Below are 18,505 nucleotides of genomic sequence, written 5' to 3'. Positions count from 1 at the left end.
CGAATTTTTTCAACATTTTCATGTGTTCGGGCCGTGGAAGGACGACCAGAATGAGGTTTGTCATCAATTGACATTTCACCATTTTTGAAACGGGAAAACCACTCAAACACTTGAGTTTTCCCCATAGCATCGTCCTTGTACGGCGTTTTTAACATTTCAAGAGTTTCTGTTGCACTTTTCCTGAGCAAAAAGCAGAATTTCACCGCTGCACGCTGTTCACGAAAATCATCCATTGCAAAAACGATGATCACACAAAACAGTTGTCACTATAAACTCTGCCGAAACTAGTCCTTACCTTCTGAAGCAACGGTAGTCGGCTTATCGACTCGGGAATGTTAGCTTTATGGGCTCATAGCGGCAAAACACGGTACTACAAAAGCTCTGCCCACAAAAAAATTAGTTCGGTTTCTTTTGGGTACCCCATCGTACAATTGGCTGTAAAATCTAATGTCTTTACGACTACAGTGGCTGTTCCAATATTTTAAAATATTTATAGTCAGTTTGTTAAGATTCTGGTATAATTCGTAAACCAAGCTGGTTCGTGTCGTCCCTCTTATTATTTCTTTTGACGGGGCCAAATGTGTGCCACCTTGTCATTCTCAAGAAGAGGGTTCTTTTATTTATTTATTTATTTATTTATTTCATATCCATGGATCACTATACACGATATAGGACAAGTCAAATACTTTAAAATACAATAAATAAGAATAATAATAATGTACTATGATAATAATAAAATAATGATTCTAATAATACAACTGATATAATCTTTTAACACATGACACTGCTGTACGCAGTTGTCCTGTATGTGTTTGTGGCCCACTGTGTTGCTTTTACACAGCGGGCCACAAACACATACAGGACAACATTAAAGAACCCTCTTCTCGAGAATGACAAGGTGGCACACATTTGGCCCCTGTCAAAAGAAATAATAAGAGGGACAAAACGAACCAGCTTGGTTTACAAATTCTAATAGAATCTTAACAAACTAACTATAAATATTTTAAAGTATTGGAACAGCTGCTGTAGTTGTAAAGACTTTAGATTTTACAGCCAATTGTATGTTATTTATATTGTATGTATATATTTTAATTTTTAGAACATGTACTGTAATAGTGGTTCTAACTGTATTCATGTAAAGATGTCCCTCTGAAGATGTCTTTGAAGACCGAACCACGTAAGGGCATCAATAATTGAAATACGAAAATCATAACCAGTCACAATGAATGGAACTATTTAACTTTTCCTTAAGAAAGTTTATTTCTGCAAGATGAACAACTACCAAGAAAAGATGGAGGCAGCACTTGTGAGTGGCCAAGAGGAAATGAGAGCCGTGATAAGCTCCATCTGAGGCGAGCTGAAAGAATGCATGAAATATTGGGTGGAGGCCATCCTGGTGTCGCTCAACCACAGGACCCAGGGAACTCAAGCCAAAATAGAAGCAACAAAGACTCTAATAGATACCATGCGGCGAGGACTCGAGGCCAAGATAGCAGAAGTCACAGGCAATTTCCTCAAGACTGAGAAGACTTAGTACATGCTGTAGTAAACTGCTGAGTGTGTTAATTAGCAACTGCGCTACAGTCACTTGTAGTTACAATCTGGAAGTATTCACTAAATCAAGTTACCAATTCAAAGCCCGTCTATAGTCACTCACTCAAGTGACAATGTACTATCTTCTATACTGAGAACTTGTGAGCTCTTGATGCATGGAAAATTGTCACTAACAGAGCACAATTTTCTTGAATAAGACACGAGTCAGTTGCTAAACATGATTCTGTGTTCAAAATTTATGACAGAATCATAGTTTATACTTAATTACTTAATTTATGTGTGAGGTATGTAATATCATCATTTCTATGACAGTTCAGGTATTCTGAAAAAGAGCATAAGTAGTGCCAGTATTCCCATGAAGGCCCATATTATTCTTCATCCTGAAATAAAGATTTTATACTGGTGAAAGTTCCCCCTTCAGGGAAGTCCTGAATTGAATACAGAAATTTGTACATACTTCTTCATTTCTACATATAGAATGGCTGAGAACTTGTTAACAAGATGTAGGGATTAGACAACAGAAGAACTACTGTATTGGACTTTCCTTCCATCATTATCAAAACATGGAAAAATAAAATAAGCATATGGTATATATATATATATAGCGCTTGTAGAAAGATTCCCTTATAATGAGACACAGGGTTTGGATTGGTAATTTGATTTACTGAACATTTATAACAAATCTTAACAACATATAATTACAATGCATTTACTAAGTCACGCACTCTGCACTACACTACAACACATGCTATTCTTTTTTTTAATGTTAGTGGGGTGGGACTAAGTCTCTTGTACTGCGGCCACTTCCGGCCTATTGTACGAGCCCCAGATGATAGGTGAGGGTGATTGTGGAGCAATTGGTGGAATGAAGATTGGCAGGGAAAACCAAAGTACTTGGAGAAAACCTGCCCCAGCGCCACTTTGTCCACCACAAATCCCACTTGACCAGACCCGGGATCGAATCCGGGCTGCCACCGTGGGAAGCCAGCGACTAACCGCTTAACCTATGGTGCGGCCCTTAAACAACACATGCTAAGTCCTTTCAGTTTGCTTTGTCTTCACCATTCATTTCCTGGTAACTGATCCAAACTATGTCCTCTGCTCTCATTCTAACATCCCTACTGGCTGGCGACTGTCTCACAACTTGACTGTCCACTCTCAGCTCATGACTGCAAATGCTTATCTTTCCAAAGTCAGAAGTATGAAATTTAAGACAATATTTTAATGAAGAATTTAAAATTTTACTTGAATACAAGCTTGAAAAATTACTTCACTCTAACTCTCAAGCCCAACCAATAGTACCGTGTATGGGTATAAAAGTAAGACATATTTCTAGAATTTGCATCTGCAGTTTGTAGAAAAAGAGAGTTCAAGAAGACAAAATGGAGACTCTTCTTGTCCTACGGTTTTCATAAGAATCTGGTTTGATCCCTGAATGAAGACTCTTTGCTTCAAGCCAGTGCCTGAGAAGTACAGGAAAATGAAATACAACAATTTTTAATTGTAATTTCATTTTGTCCATTCCCATTTTAGAAAGGAGTAGAAATAAATTCAGTTTATTAGCTAAGTTGAAGGTGTAAGAGTATCAAAGAGATTAAGAACCACTGTTTTAAGTAAAGATAGTGGATTAGGAAACTGTGGCATAGAGTGAAAATTTACATTTTTCTGGGTATGAGCATCTAGAAAGGCTACTTACAGTTTGTAAATCACCAATGAAGTCATGACTGAAGGCAATAATGGATTCCACTCTGTGCCGCAACTGAATATCACAAAGATGCTGAAGTAAGTAGCACATCTGAAGTTTAGCTCCTTCAGCCATCTTCATATGTAGCAAGCCCTTCCTATGCTCATCCTTACCATCTGCAATGCATATGTTGTGCTCAACAGTGTTCCTAAATCCTTTCTAGGAGGGCCTGATAAAAGCAGATGCCTAACTTGCGAGATCTGTGATTTTTACATGGTAGACTACGAGTCTTATTTCTGGCATTTCATTCTATATAGTATTATTATACAACCATCAACACAACAAATTCATAACAAAAAAATAATATTACTGTATTAATACTCATTTATTATGTACATGTGCTACCTGCTTTCGATCCAGCTGGATCATCATCAGGCAATTTTCACGATATGTACTACTCATTATTGAATTGTATTTCTAATGTGGATCTATATTAGTGACCATTAATATAATATTTCATTACAATTCCTGTGTTTCATTATATTTGAATATTAGTCTTAAAATGTGTATGTGCATGTGTGCATGCACGCGCACACACACAAAATATTATTTTCAGAATATACAGAATAAATTAATATTCACATTTTCTTCAACGTTTCTTTCTCTTTATATTTTAGAAATTCAGCGTTTTGTGGATTTTCTTGTGCACTCTGTGGCTAACCACGGGTTTAATGGATTCCATGTCTTAATTTTAACTGGAAGCACTTTTAATTATTATATAATATAGATACATATACATCCTTACTGATGGCAAAATTTTGAGCTAGCATTTATATAAATACAACAATTACCTTTCTGGAATGAGTCATCCCACGTCTCTGGGTCTATCATGATGAGCAACTTAACGACATCCTCATCAGTCAGCATTCCAACCAGTAACAAACGATCCACTAATTTCAATAAGGGTCTGTAATACATTGAACACTTAGATCATTATATCTGCAGTTCTTTGTGAAAAGGGGTCAAATTAAAACATTCCATAAACTCCCCTTCATGATCTGAACTGTGTAAGGAATTCCATCTTACATGTTCTCTGTGAAAAGTACATAGTACATGTTTTAAATATGCAGTTTAAATAATGGCATATTTACAGCAGGTCAGGGAATACTTTCTGGATATTTGTTTCCGAACCATAAGCTTAAATGTAACTGTTAAAGCTATCCCTGTAACAGGTCATGGAGGCCCATAGGGTTGTGAGATGTCGAGGCTCCCACATTTTCTCTAGACAATCAGCTCACCGCATGCCCCCCACAAATGTAACTCTGAGGATAAGAATTAAGTATGTCCCAGAAGTCAATTATTCAAGCAACAGTACAACAATTAGTAGCACATATTAGTTGTGACTATGCACCGTGGTTCCATATGTGTTTCTGAGAATTATGCATTTTAGCACCTTTGTAAGTTCATAAAACATCACAGAATATGAATTGTGATATGACATGAGTTGTTATCTAGAAATGGACTGGGGCAGTAAAGCACAAGGATGATTCCATTAAAATTGACACTTAACTGTCATCTTAAGAATGTATTATTATCATGAAGGAACAGCAGAAATGTGGGACATTAAAATAAAGATTCACAGATGAAATCAAATTGATCATGAAGTTCTAAACTGTGTCTCTTGCAAGATTGATACCTGCATAATTTCTCACAAACTAATGCTTCACCACAAATGTAAGATTGCCATTATTACTATAAAAAATGCAATATGTTACATACAGAAGGAGAAGCTTATAAAATCTTATCTCAGTTAAAAATCAACTCATTTTATTATTGATACATTAGGCTATTTAACAATGCTCTACCAACAGACAACGTTACGCAGCATCAGATGAAGTGATGACTGTATATTGATCAAATTCAAAATTAGTGGGAGGAAGTTGACCTGACCTATTTGAAGATAATATTCTAGCCTTTGCCTAGGATGTGTGAGGAAAACCATGAAATCTTCAGCCATGATAGTTGACAACCCACTGTATTGTACTGTATTTAATATACGTTCCAGCACATCCATACAAGGCCAAGCCATTGGATACAGAACCTGCCACACCACAAGCTTCCTAAATCAGCAAGCAGTCAACAGAACAAGGCACATAGATCCACAACAATAAATTGGGTATATGAAATCCTACACTTCGCTGCAACTACATAACCTATCATGTGTAAATACATGTAAAATATAATACCAAATTGGAACATATACATGACAATAGACCAAATAATGGGTCATAGCTAAACAAAAAACCATCCCTAATTAAAATATTCATCTAAAGTGTAATAGGATTTAGTATGTAAAAAGCACTTAGAGCTGCTCTAAATTGCTTAATATTATGGATTAACTCTTTTATATTTAAAGGAAGATGATTAAAAAGTTTAATACCCAGTAAGGTCCTCTCTGGTAAGTTGTCAAATTTGTCTGAGGGTGATAAAGGTCAAAATTATATTTGTAATTAAAACCCTTTCATATCTATTTCTGATATATGATTCAAGCCATAGTTTAGCTTTACCTTTTATCCCATAGAACTCCAATTTCGACAACAGAACCTCATGATTAACACAATCAAAGGCCTTTTTGAGGTCACAAAAAATGCCTCCTATTAAGTTTTTGCTGTTTAAGGTCTTACAGATTTCATTCACTAACTTGTATATAGCCTCATCTGTTGAAGATTTTGTTCTAAAACCAAATTGTTCTTCCACTAAAATGTTATTGTTATTTAAGTGCTCAATCAACTGAATGCTCATAGTTTTCTTAATACTTTAGCGAACGAAGTTAAAAGTGATACAGGCCTATAGTTGGATATATTTGATTTATCACCTTTTTTAAACAGTGGTCTTATTTCTGAGTATTTTAAACGATCTGGGAAAATTCCTTGTGATAATGAATTGTTGCATATGCGAGTCAAAGGAGAGCTAATGAAAAAAAAACTCATTCTTAATACTTTAGTGGATATTTCATCATATCCATAAGAGTTTTTGTTTTGAGAGATTTAATTATATTTTCAACTTCCTTAGTTGATAAAGATTTAAGTTTAATATGTGGAAAGGGATTTATAAAAGTTTTCATTAAATACTGAATGGGAGTAGTGTCTGGAAGGTAATTAATATTAGTATTATTTTGTTTATTTTTTTACATTTTTATTTTCGGCTACAGATAAAAAGTAATTGTTAAAGGTTTCCCCAATTACTTGCTTTTCTCTAATTCATTTTCCGTCCACCTTTAATGTGCATATTTTTTCATTATTTGGCCACAACACTAAACATCTGAAAATGTTTTCTGTGTTTATCATGAAAATTTTATCACATGAATACACAGATGGATGGCCAGAAAAAGTATGATCAATAATTACAATACTATGACAATTCTTCATCATGTCGAACACACTGTGGTACCTTCTGATACTGAGTGAAATTACTGTGTTGTAAGGAACTGTCAATCTCTTCTGAAATTAATTTCTGAGCTTTCAAAGTCTGAGTGACAACAAAGTGGAAATCCATGAAGTGTCTCCTCTAAATTTTAAAAGTACTTTGGAGGTAAAATAAAGAATACTTTGATGTAGACCAGGATAAGAGCACAAAATTATCATAGCCTGATAGGCTATCTAACAGTGCATGCTCATAGTGGTTAATGCAGCAATAAAACAAGACAGGCAGTAACATACTCACAGGAAGAGGTTCTCATTACTGCCTCCAATGGGATCCCTGTTGTGTACCTGATTTATTTGCACAGCCTCATCTAAAGCTGTCATTACAAAATTCTTTACCACATCCAGAGGGAAATAGGGACTGTACAGGCTCTTGATGTTGTCAACTGTCTCACTGTAAAGAGAAAAGTACAAAGTTCTAAAACAAATACATTATATTCAACAATCCTTCTAGACTTTCTATAAAAAATAAATTTATGAGTATTTGAAAACTGAAATATATATGTTGTGTACAAGTTTAATAACACTTTGCTAACAAAGCAGAATTGCTCATAGGTAATGTTCTCCATCTCACTTCGTTCTTTCAACAATCTGAAACTGCACTTACGCAATGTCGGTCATCTTCATCTGTGGTCTCACTGATTCTGTTCTGAGTGAACGTAAACTGTGACCCATTTCAGGATCGTCATACAATCCCTTCAACTCTGGACCCAATGGAATGATATATTCATTCTTACAAACTTCCCTGAAAGACAAAATCATATTTCAAAATGTAAGAACTTAGGTTTTCGTGGTGGTGACTAGGAAAGATAGTCACTTGCTGGTATATGGTGTCTAGTCAGTATCACTTCTTCTTTAACAGTGGTTTACTTACAGTTAATATATGTGTTAGTCATATATATATGTTTATATATAATTAATAATAAACATTTATTTAACTTCAATAATGAGATTCATGAATATACAACTAGATCCCAAGGTAATTTACATGTACCTAGTGTGAATACTTCAAAATTCAATAAAGGAGCCTATATAACATATATTAAAGTGTTCGATCATCTTCCACGATCAATAAAGATTTTGGTCAATGATGAGGAAAGCTTTAAATTTACATTAAAGAGGTTTTTATGTCATCATTCTTTTTACTCTATAAACGAATACTTTCACTATAAAGAAGGCAAAGGTTTGTAATCCAGATATTCTCTTGAATTGCTTGTTAGGTTGATTTTACACATGATGTATTACCCACTGACTAGTCGCTCGGAATTTAAGGGTATAAATGTTATGGTAGTACTCGTATGGTATTGTAATAGACCATATGTTTTAAATAACATATGACTGTATACAATTAAGATGGTCATGAATGGTTTACTCACAGCTCATTTCCTTTTATCTTGTAGACGAATATGTTAATAAATAGTTTTCAAATTTTAACGTTCTTGTTATGAAATGATTGATTATATATACTGAATTTTTATTATATATTCTAATTTTTAGATCCTGATGAAATGTACTATATTTGGACTGTTAAATTAAGTATTTGTAGTTATGTGATCGAAATAATTGCATAAAACTTCTATATTATGAATAGGTCTTTTGTATTGATTTATGATGGTGACAACGATAATCATATATCTGCATAATTTGATCATATTTGAATATTTTATGTACAAATTTTGTATTGTGACTATATTGCATGTCGATGGGTTCATTGTTTTTATGTAGGTGTTTATGTATTTTGACACGTTCTATATCCTATGGCATGCGTGACCTGAAAATGATCTATGGAATTTAAAATAAAGTGAAAGTGGTTATGTTTAGATTTAAAGTAATTTTCAATATTTTTTAAAAAGATTATCTTAAAAATGTGCTCTAGTACTTTTGCTTTTACACATTGTGAACACTTTGCTGCCTGCAAATTGAAATCTACAGAGCAGATGTGATCTTGCACCTCTTGCTGCAAATGTTTGTAGAATTAACATTAATAGGACTGATATACAGAACACATATGTAACTTATTTAATTAAGCAATCTTTGGTGTATGTTGTAAGATATACATGTAAAGGAATTCTGGAACAAATTAAGAAGTGTGTCAGTATTATTCTATAAATTGGACAGCAAAATTATAATAAATTTCAATTACAGTAGAATGAAGTAGCCAATGAATTAAAGAAGAGCATCTATCTTAAAACTTTGAAAGCTATATAAGGTATGCATACCATAACAGTTTTTGAAAGTTCACTCTCTTTCCTTTAATCATCCAGAAAATTCCAAGAATTATGGAAAAGATGTACTGGGAGTAAAGAATTTAGTATTTAATTTTTTCTGCAATTCTTGTTTGAAACATTTTTCACTGATAAATATTTAACCAAGTTCCAGTCAAAATGCATGCAGAAACAAACACATGTCTTCATACATAGTGTCTGTTATTGTTAGCGGATTTTAACTTTTTGCACATCATGAGCTAAATAGACTGGCTCAATGTACTTGCATTAAAAACGCCAGAGCCAAAGAAATCAACTGTGTTAATCACTTGGTATAAGATGCCTATAGATGGCATCAAGTGTGATATGGCAGCGTTTAGATGTAAGAGCATGCTTTCACATATCTACTATACCTATGATCATCTGAACATAATCTGAAGCAGAATTGTGGGATTCTCTGTGCAACTGCATTTAGCTCCACGTAGCTTGGTCTACTTACTAATACTGGACCTTGCAATTTCTAGCAGATAGTTTTAGAGTGTGGCTTGGCAGTTAAGGGGTTAATCAAAATTTGAATATGACAACAAATTTTAGTGAAACATATAAAAATCTATAAGCAGTTTTGACGTTGTTATATACAAACAGAAAGATGAACAACAGACATGGCAAAGCTAACTGGTGCAATTTTACAATGTTCTGTTAGAAATGTGCCATAGGAGGAAAACCAGCATAATGAAAAGAAGTAAATTTTATGAAATATGTTTTGAATTTCTAGTAACTTTCAAGTGTATTTATGACATTACATTTTTCTAAGTGTTAATTCCTTTCCCATTATGTATGAACAACAGAAAGGATAAGCCAGGTAGATGTACTTACATAGTTGTAGCATGTGACTCCAAATGGAGTGCAATGAGCAAATCATAAAAGCCCTGTCGCAGGGGCCCCGACATGTACTCTGAACATATGGCATATAAAAGCTGTTTCTGGTCTACATGGAGACAGAGGGCATGAGCCGCACGATAGTTGGACTGGTAGCAGAGTGCGGCATACAAGGTAAGAGTGTGGGCATGAAAACTGTAAGACAAATGGAATTACATGAAAGTCTTCAATGTCATTCAACACTGTTAATCAAAGCAATTCTTGGGAACCACAATTTACTATATTTACAGATGTTCTATACATTGTAAATTATGTTACCATTATGTTCTCCACTACTGTTGAACTGTAGTTAACTGCCTACAGAAAATGTTGTAAATGTTTTGTTTTTACTGGGTGGATAATATTTTTAATCAAGTTTTTCTTTTATATTATATTTAAAACACAAATCAGCCCATGACTGACTGTGCCCCACTTAGAACTTAATGGCTGACCAATTTTTTGAACTTTGATGGATAACAGTCTTCATGTTCTGAAAGGACCAGTTCAAGATTTCCGTAGGTGATTGGAGTGTTAACTTTGTCAATAAGAGGATGTCATCCTGATACCTGAAATTATGGGTCAGGAAGGATGTAGCAAAGAGAGATGTTCTCTTACCAGCTACTGGACCATTCCCTTCAAATTGTATTTACTCAACATGATGAATTCTGAACATATTTTCTTGCTTGTTAGCTATCAGACTGACCATTTTGAATTTTAGTCTGTCATCAATATTGAGCTGATAGTGGAGCCAGGGAAGTTTGTAACATGCACAGGATCATGAACACAACAGTACATAGACAAAATCCGATGGAAAGATGGCTTAAACTGTAGAATGATTAAGAATATTCAGAAGATGAAGGTTCTTAACAATGAAACATTTTAGCATGATGGTGACTTCAAGTTACTATAGAAGCAGTACCACCTGTAATCAATATATGTTTATCAAGGCATTATACACTGGAGAGATGTGAATAATGTTTTCCTGATATTAACATTGCTGGGAGACTTTATACACAGGAACTGGAGATGCTGAGATCTGAGAAGCTCTTTATATTTTCTCTGCATAACCAAGGACGTTTAGGTCCTCCATGTATAATGCCATCTTGATAATGAGGTCAGTGTTTCCAACGGCTTACAAATACCTCTCTGTAGGTTCTGTAAGAGTTTCATGCTATCATATTCAATGAAGAAAGTTTCTTCAATTTTAAGTGTTAAATGACAGTAAGTAACCTGCCCAGTTGCATGTTTTATCTATTCACTTGTGTTCAGGCAATGTATCGCTTTAAGAATTTGCAATTCATTATCGTACACAGCAATAACCTTAGGGATATCCTTATTATTCAATATTATGCATCTTCTACCAAGACCAACAGTTATGCAGCAAGTTTTGCAAAAATTTGGGGATTTCTTATGTTTTGTATTTTCAAAGTTCAGTAGCACGTGGAACTTCAGGCTGAATGTAGATGAAAAGACACCCTGAGAAGGATAAACATGAACATAGAGCATCAATGCTTAGTTTCACTGTGCCTAAAAATGAGGAACGATTCTCGAGTATTTATTTCACAATCATACGACTTCTTTGCCCACATCACAAAGTCCTTCATCAGCTACACTATCTAATGTACAGGCAAAGCAGGACAGTTCCCTATGTATCATAATAACTATTACTGTTTATTAAATGGTGTTCACATTTACCTCAGCAGACGTTCCATCTCAATTAATTCTAATATGTCAATGCACCTATCTTCTTCTGGAATGTGAAGTGCCAACATGGACACAGGGTCTTCACAAAGCATACTCCAACCACGAATGTCTGACAGTTTCAGGGCATGTACTTGCAAGGACTGGTTAGGAACTCGTGCCCACTGGTGAGGTTTCAAGCACTGCACCTTAAGTCTTGGTGGAAACTGCAGGAAAAAGAGGAGAAGAATAAAAGATTTACTGGAAGTTACATTTTAAAGAGAATGTGGTCATTATAGTCAGCTGCAGATATTGAATGAAGTCTGTGTGACACATATTGTGGTGTACAGACCCATTGCTAGGCAAAGACCTTGAAACAAACAACAAGATAACAGCCATTGCTATGCAATGGCATGGTAAATATGCCTCTACAGCAAGAGTTACTGCTGGAAACGGTGTTTTCTGTGTGGTCTATGCTGAGGAGTTATCTTGAAGACAATTGGGGCAACCCCGGCAATTGTCAGTTGACAGCTCAGTTCTGTATGGGAGGCTGTGAAGAAAAGAGTTCGTTGCAAGAGTGTGGCTGTGAAGAGAAGACATTATGTGTGATATTTAGAGTGCATAATTCAGTGAGACTGTTACAGTTCCTGTGTTAAGATACATTGCCAGGAAGCAGCTAGTGGAGACTGTAATAGGCTAAGGACACTAGTCCACATGTGTCTGTGATCTGTAAAGTGTAGTTACGAGTTGTGAGTGCTTAAATGGGCAATAAATATTTACACCAATCCAAACCCCATCTATAGTCACCCCTATACATAACGATATGTACGTAGGTGAGTAAAATGAAATCCATAAAACTGAGATAAAAATTTGAAATATCGCACCATTGTCCTCTAAGTTGGCCGACATTTTAAACAATTTTTACATTTTTAATTTGACTCACCCTCGTATATTGGACCTATAAGGCACTCACTTTGTTGAGATGCGTGGTTGTTATTCATTCCTTTCTTGGATGTGATATTTGTAAACTCCTTTACGTTTTGTGTCAGAATACTGAAAATTTAAATCAGCTACTTCATTTATGCTGTTTATAATATTACCCTAAGATCCATCTGTTGAACTCCCATAGCGTGAATTTTAACATTTACTTACTGTAGCTGCATGAAGTGCACTATATGAGTATAAATGATTTCATGAGTATGTGCTTCCAAGTAGCAAGTCACAATCTAGATTTTATGGAATCTATCATGGCTAAATTATACTAACTTCAAAATTCTTCATATATATTGGTGATTTCTATGATACTGAATATTCTGCACTTTTATTTGATAAAAACATTCTTGTTCCTGCCTCCATACAGCACTGGCAGATCTTATGCAAGTAACAACTTGGGACTGGTCACATGACTATAAAACTGAAAGGCAATAAACATGCAGAATTTCTTACCTGTGGTATAACATGCCTCTCAGAATTCTGAAGCAGAGCTGCTGAAAGAGGTAGAGTGGTTGATGTTCTACCCAACTCAATTTGCAAAACTTCTTTGCTAGTTGCTTCCACAAAGATGGCAGGGAAAACTTTTGTTTCAGGTTCCATCTGCCAATACAAGAATTATAAGAAATATGCAAGATATTTTATTCAGATGCAATCAATATTTTTATAACAAAACTGAGAACTGAATGACAGTGGGTTATACACATCAATGTGCAGACTTGAATCATAATGAAGATATCTGTGCTTAAAATCTGTGACTCATCACAACTGTTGTCTGCCACTAACATGTAATAATAAACCATAAATTAGGACCATACAATTAACACACTATGATTAAGACCATGCGTAAATTGGTGAAAACATCAAGAAGTCCGTGGACTTTATTTGGACTCAAGCCTTTTACTTTGGTAAAAAATATGACCTGCAGCTTCCTTGTCAATAACAAAGTTATGTATTTGTGTAAGAAAAGACATGATTATGTGTTGTACCATGGTATACATCAATAATATGTCATTAATGGTTATACCTAAATGTCATTTCAAGTGGGTTAAACCATGGTATACATCAATAATATGTCATTAATGGTTATACCTAAATGTCATTTCAAGTGGGTTAAAAGTTGGTTATGTGAAAAGGAAAATAGAATCATTCATTTTTGAGGAAAAGAAAAAATAACCTCACTATCAGAAACCACCACAGTTCCTAACACATTCTAAATCCACGTGTGCATGGAAAGCAAACTTTAAAACTGTGGTTAACATTTCTCAAACAAGTTTGATCTGAATCAGATTGGAGCAGCATCTGTGCATATAAAGTTCGCGAACTCACCACTGCAGGCTTGCCATGGCAGCAGCGGACAGAAACCTCACTATGGTTTGATGAAATTGGCATATCAGCGTTTCACAGCTGTGTTGTTGTTGACCTATGGCAGTCTCTTTCTGAGTGGGGTCTATTATTGTCTGAGCGTGTTTTGGTGTGCCGTCATGAGAATGTCGGAGTTTGAATTAGAGCAATGAATGAACATTAAATTTCTTGTTAAACTTGGCAAGAGTGGAAGCGAAATCAGAGAGATGTTAGTGCAAGTTTATGGGGATGATGTTATGAAGAAAACAGCAGTTTAGAAGTGGGTGACACATTTTTCTGAGGGAAGAGAAAGTGTCACTGATGAAGAGAGATCAGGAAAGACCAATGAGCAAAACTGAGGAAAACATTGTAAAAGTTCGTCAAATTGTGTGTAAAAATCATCGGCTGTCAGGAGCATAGGAGAGAAAGAGAATATCAGCAGAGAAACAGGAAAATCTTAACTGAAGATCTTGATTTGAGGAAGGTGTTTGCAAAAATAGACCCAAAGGATGTGCTGTGAGGAGTTTTTAGCTAGTAAACAAATAACTGTGCTGGAACACTGGAACACCCTCCTTGTTCATCGGATCTAGCTCCCAATGACTTTTTTCTGTTCCCAAAGATAAAGTAAATATTGAAAGGAGAAGGCCATTCCATAAAACCAGTTCCAAAATTATTTTGAAGGGTGGACTAGGCGTTGGGATCAGTGCATAGCTTCCAAGGGGAATACTTTGATGTTGACCACAGTGATACTCAGCAATGAGGTATGTAGCACTTTTACAGTGATGAGTTCGCAAACTTTACTTTCAGACCACGTACACATAAAATTATCTCTTTATATCAAGATCATGATAGTACGACATGTTACAATGCATTAAAACCAACACCCTTCCTTCTGATATTGAATAGGTTTGCATGTAATTATAAATTTTTCTTACCTCTCATGTTAATATTAATTCTGCAAAGGAATATTTTATTTTGAACGTTCATGATGCGCATCCCCCAATATGGAACTAAATAAATAATATTTATACTTTAAAGATTAGTGTATATATTTTCTCACCACTATTAAGCAGTCAAAACCAAGAATTCCAAAGCATAAATTAATGTGGAAAAAGTCATGAATACTGTCACAATAACTGAGCACATCATCTTACTGACTGCATGCATAAATTCCCTTCATATGTAAAAATAATGTGTATGAAATTGATCCATCATTCCTATGTTATGAGACACATCTACCTTGAACCTGCGGCTGGTTTCCTTTCCTTCACAAGTGTAGGTGATCCAGCCAGTTGCTGTGTCAACAAAGCAACCAACAAACATTCCTTGAGATGCCCCTTTGCCTGATGCATCATGAGTTACTTCGTTGTACAGTTCGTCAGCTCGGACCATGTAGCAACTCTGACGATCAATTCTAGTGATACAAGAAAAATATATATAAATAATTTTATTTAAAATTTCACATGAACTGAAGACATTAATAAAAGTTGTAAGGTTATTGTATTGTGTCTCTGACATGATTTATTTGTACAGACTGTCAAATATGTATCTATTTATCAACAATTCTGGCTCTCAGTAAGAGTTTCAAGCTGGAACCTTGCTTGAAAATTACAGTCTTGATAAAGCTGAGGGCCTGCTACCATTTACTTCTTTACATTTAATCTTCACACCTCCTACTTAAAATAGAACATAACATTAAAACATACAAACTAACTAACTCAATGGCGTAGAGTGCTTTTTGGGAAGCCAATACTTGCTCACATAATCAAGAAATTCTCAGCATTTATGAAACCCCAAGTGTCATTGCCATGTTCAGAAGAGCCTGACACTAGTATATATCCTGAGCCAGAGACGCCAGTCACTGCCCTCCCAGCTTGTTTCTTTAAGATCCACTATAACATTGTCCTCCCAAACGATAATTTTATCTATGGGTATGAAACACCGTCACTCACCCTACAGAAAAACATGAACTGAGGTGTTTGAGAACAGAGTGGTGATGACAATGTGTGAACCTAGAGAACAAAAGTAAGAAGAGGAAGGAGAAAATTGCATAATGAGACATTTCATAATGTGTCTCCTTCATGAATTGCTATCAGGGTGACAAACCACAGGGCTGAGCTAAATTGGATATGCAGCATGTAAGAGAAAGATGAGAAACACATACAAATTTAAGTTGGAAAATCTAAAAGGAAGATTCCACTTGGGAGGCCTAGGTGAAATGGGAAATTAATATTAAGAATATATTAGGTTCCAGGTTCTCACAGTAATGACTATGAAGAGTGTCATCTTCTGGGGTGTGACACCATGTAGTCTGGTAGAATTTTACCGACATTTCAGGGGAACATACTGTCTCCATCTCCAGGGTTGAAGAGTATGCCAAGCAACAGGGAAGCACCAATCAGAGAACTGCTTGATACTTGCATGGCTTTTTCTTTAGTATTAAAATAGATTTTAAAGAGATAATGTGTGAAAGTGTTGACTGGATTCAGCTGGCTCAGGTTGGATTTAATGTTGGGCTTCTACAAACACAGTAATGGACCTCTTGGTACCACAAAAAGTGGGAAATTTTTTGACCAGGTAGCTGATATATGAACTTCATTTTAATTGTAAAACACAAATACTTATTCATAAACTTTTGTAATCCCTCTGATCACAGTATGTGGAAAGTATGTTAGAAAGTTTGATTACCTTTCAAGTATCCTTTCATGGTCATCTACAATCATAACAGAAGCTCTGCGAACACTGCTCTGATTGAATTCATTGCTGAAGAAGTGATACTGTGTTGTCACCCAGCCCACATAGACATGTGTTGGGTCTTGTCCAGGGAAGATCCTCACACCATAGAAGTACTCATTTATAAGTCTGAGACATTCAGCATCGAAGATCTCATTGCCAATAGATTCTAATCCTGTGGCAACTGGGACAGACATAACCTTTGGACTTCTATCTGGGATGGAAGGCGGAATAATTTTTAAATCCGTCTGAAACCAATTGCTTTATTTGTAAACTTTTTCCTTAACTACAGCAATAAAATTAGTTGAACATAAAGTAACAAGTAACTGGATAAACTGGAGTAAATACTAAGAGGTTACAGAAAACTGGTACTCTGTTTAGTTCCTCAGGTGCAGATTTCCAACACAATTAAAGCAAGCACATGATGAATTTCCATTCAGGGTAACAAAAATCGCAAGGTCCATTATATTGAAAGTAAAACTGAAAAAATACTAATCTATAATCAGTGCTATATGTGGAGTTTGATGGTGTGAGATTCCATTGATCATCCTCTTACAGAAATATAAATCTTACTGCTCCTTCACTTTCTAACATTTCTTTTGGAACTAACACGAGGCCTATTCGGAAGGTAACTTCCAGTGAGCTGTCAACAAAACAAGAAATGAGAAAAAAAGAATGTTATTATATACAAAAAATACATACATACTTAAGCTACTTCTCAATGCAGTAACCACTGGAATTGAGGCACTTGTGATATCGGGGAATAAGTTATTGTAGGCCTGTGTCAAAGAAGTCTGCCTCCTGTGCACTCAGCCACGTTTTGACACCTTCCATCAATTCCTCATTATTGTTGAGCGGTGTGATCACTACCAGTTCTTCAGGTAGGTAAATAAGCGGTAGTCACTCGAAGTGCCATCAGCGTTGTAAGGAGGGTGGTCAAACAACTCCAAGTTGAAATGTTCCAGCAGTGCTTGAGTGTAAGCAGCTGTACTCACGTGGACATACACTGTCATGGAAGAGCACCGCATTGGATGTCGCATTCCATGCCTATTATTCTGCATGGCCCTACACAGTTTTTCTAGTGTTTAACAACACACTTCTGATGTTATTGTGGTCCCCTGTTGCATGAATTCAATCAGCATTCCTTTCCTGTTCCAGCAGTTTTCTGGAAGACAACTTTAGTTTAAACTTTTCAGCTTGTTTTGTGAGAGTGTGCATCCACCACTTTGACCGCTCCTTGGTTGCAATATTCACAAATGAAATCCAGGTTTCATCACCTGTTACTCGTATGATATGATTGAGAAATTCATCGCTATCTTTGTGATACTGCACTAGAAAAGTCAAAGCCAAAGGCATTCTCTGCATTTTGTGTCCACCTGTGAACATCGGAACCCACCTTGCACAAAATTTGTGGTAGCCTAGCCTGTGATAATCTCATACAGAAAAGTGCATGAAATTTGTTGAAATTCAAATGACAGTTCTGAAATTGTGAAGTATCATCTCTCACAAATTTTTTGGTCAACACATTGAAAAAGATCATCACTCTGTACAGATGGCTGGCTGACCACTACGCTCTTCACTGTGATCATCTGATCGCCCATCTTTGAACATTCTACACCATTGGCTTACAGTTCCTTCAGCCATTACATCTTGGCCGTAAACCATCGTGGATAGTTCATGATGGATTCATCAGCGTTCATCTTCTTGGTGTGAAGAAAGAGGATAACAGCGTGAATTTTGCAGCTGGTGGGATTATCAACTGCAGGACACATCATAACTGACTGTGCAGAGACAAGAACAAAAAACACTAGGTGACCAGTTATGTGATGGTTTACAAGGCAATGATTCATGTGATGCTACCTTGCATGCATGAGCTCTCCCTTGCTCCTACATTAGTTACCTAAAATAAATGGATG

At 35.7% G+C, this 18,505-nt stretch overlaps 1 protein-coding gene across 7 annotated transcripts in view; it reads right to left on the bottom strand.

Annotated features, from left to right (window-relative positions):
- LOC111866591 (ryanodine receptor) overlaps positions 1–18,505 on the bottom strand; it is a 256,073-nt gene that overhangs the window by 115,297 nt on the left and 122,271 nt on the right. For all 7 annotated transcript variants that reach the window (XM_033752340.1, XM_033752342.1, XM_033752343.1 and 4 more), the window contains 9 exons: positions 16,545–16,837; positions 15,096–15,270; positions 12,969–13,115; positions 11,538–11,749; positions 9,801–9,998; positions 7,328–7,465; positions 6,962–7,114; positions 4,090–4,205; positions 3,251–3,414 (listed from right to left, as the gene is read on the bottom strand). In XM_033752340.1, the coding sequence (XP_033608231.1) occupies positions 3,251–3,414; positions 4,090–4,205; positions 6,962–7,114; positions 7,328–7,465; positions 9,801–9,998; positions 11,538–11,749; positions 12,969–13,115; positions 15,096–15,270; positions 16,545–16,837 (1,596 nt within the window). The remainder of the gene's footprint in view (positions 1–3,250; positions 3,415–4,089; positions 4,206–6,961; positions 7,115–7,327; positions 7,466–9,800; positions 9,999–11,537; positions 11,750–12,968; positions 13,116–15,095; positions 15,271–16,544; positions 16,838–18,505) is intronic.

Source organism: Cryptotermes secundus, unplaced genomic scaffold (assembly GCF_002891405.2).
Source record: "Cryptotermes secundus unplaced genomic scaffold, Csec_1.0 scaffold680, whole genome shotgun sequence".
In the NCBI taxonomy this organism is placed as follows: Eukaryota; Metazoa; Arthropoda; class Insecta; order Blattodea; family Kalotermitidae; genus Cryptotermes; species Cryptotermes secundus.
Note: the sequence above shows the minus strand (reverse complement) of the source record. Positions and strands in the feature narration are given on the sequence as shown.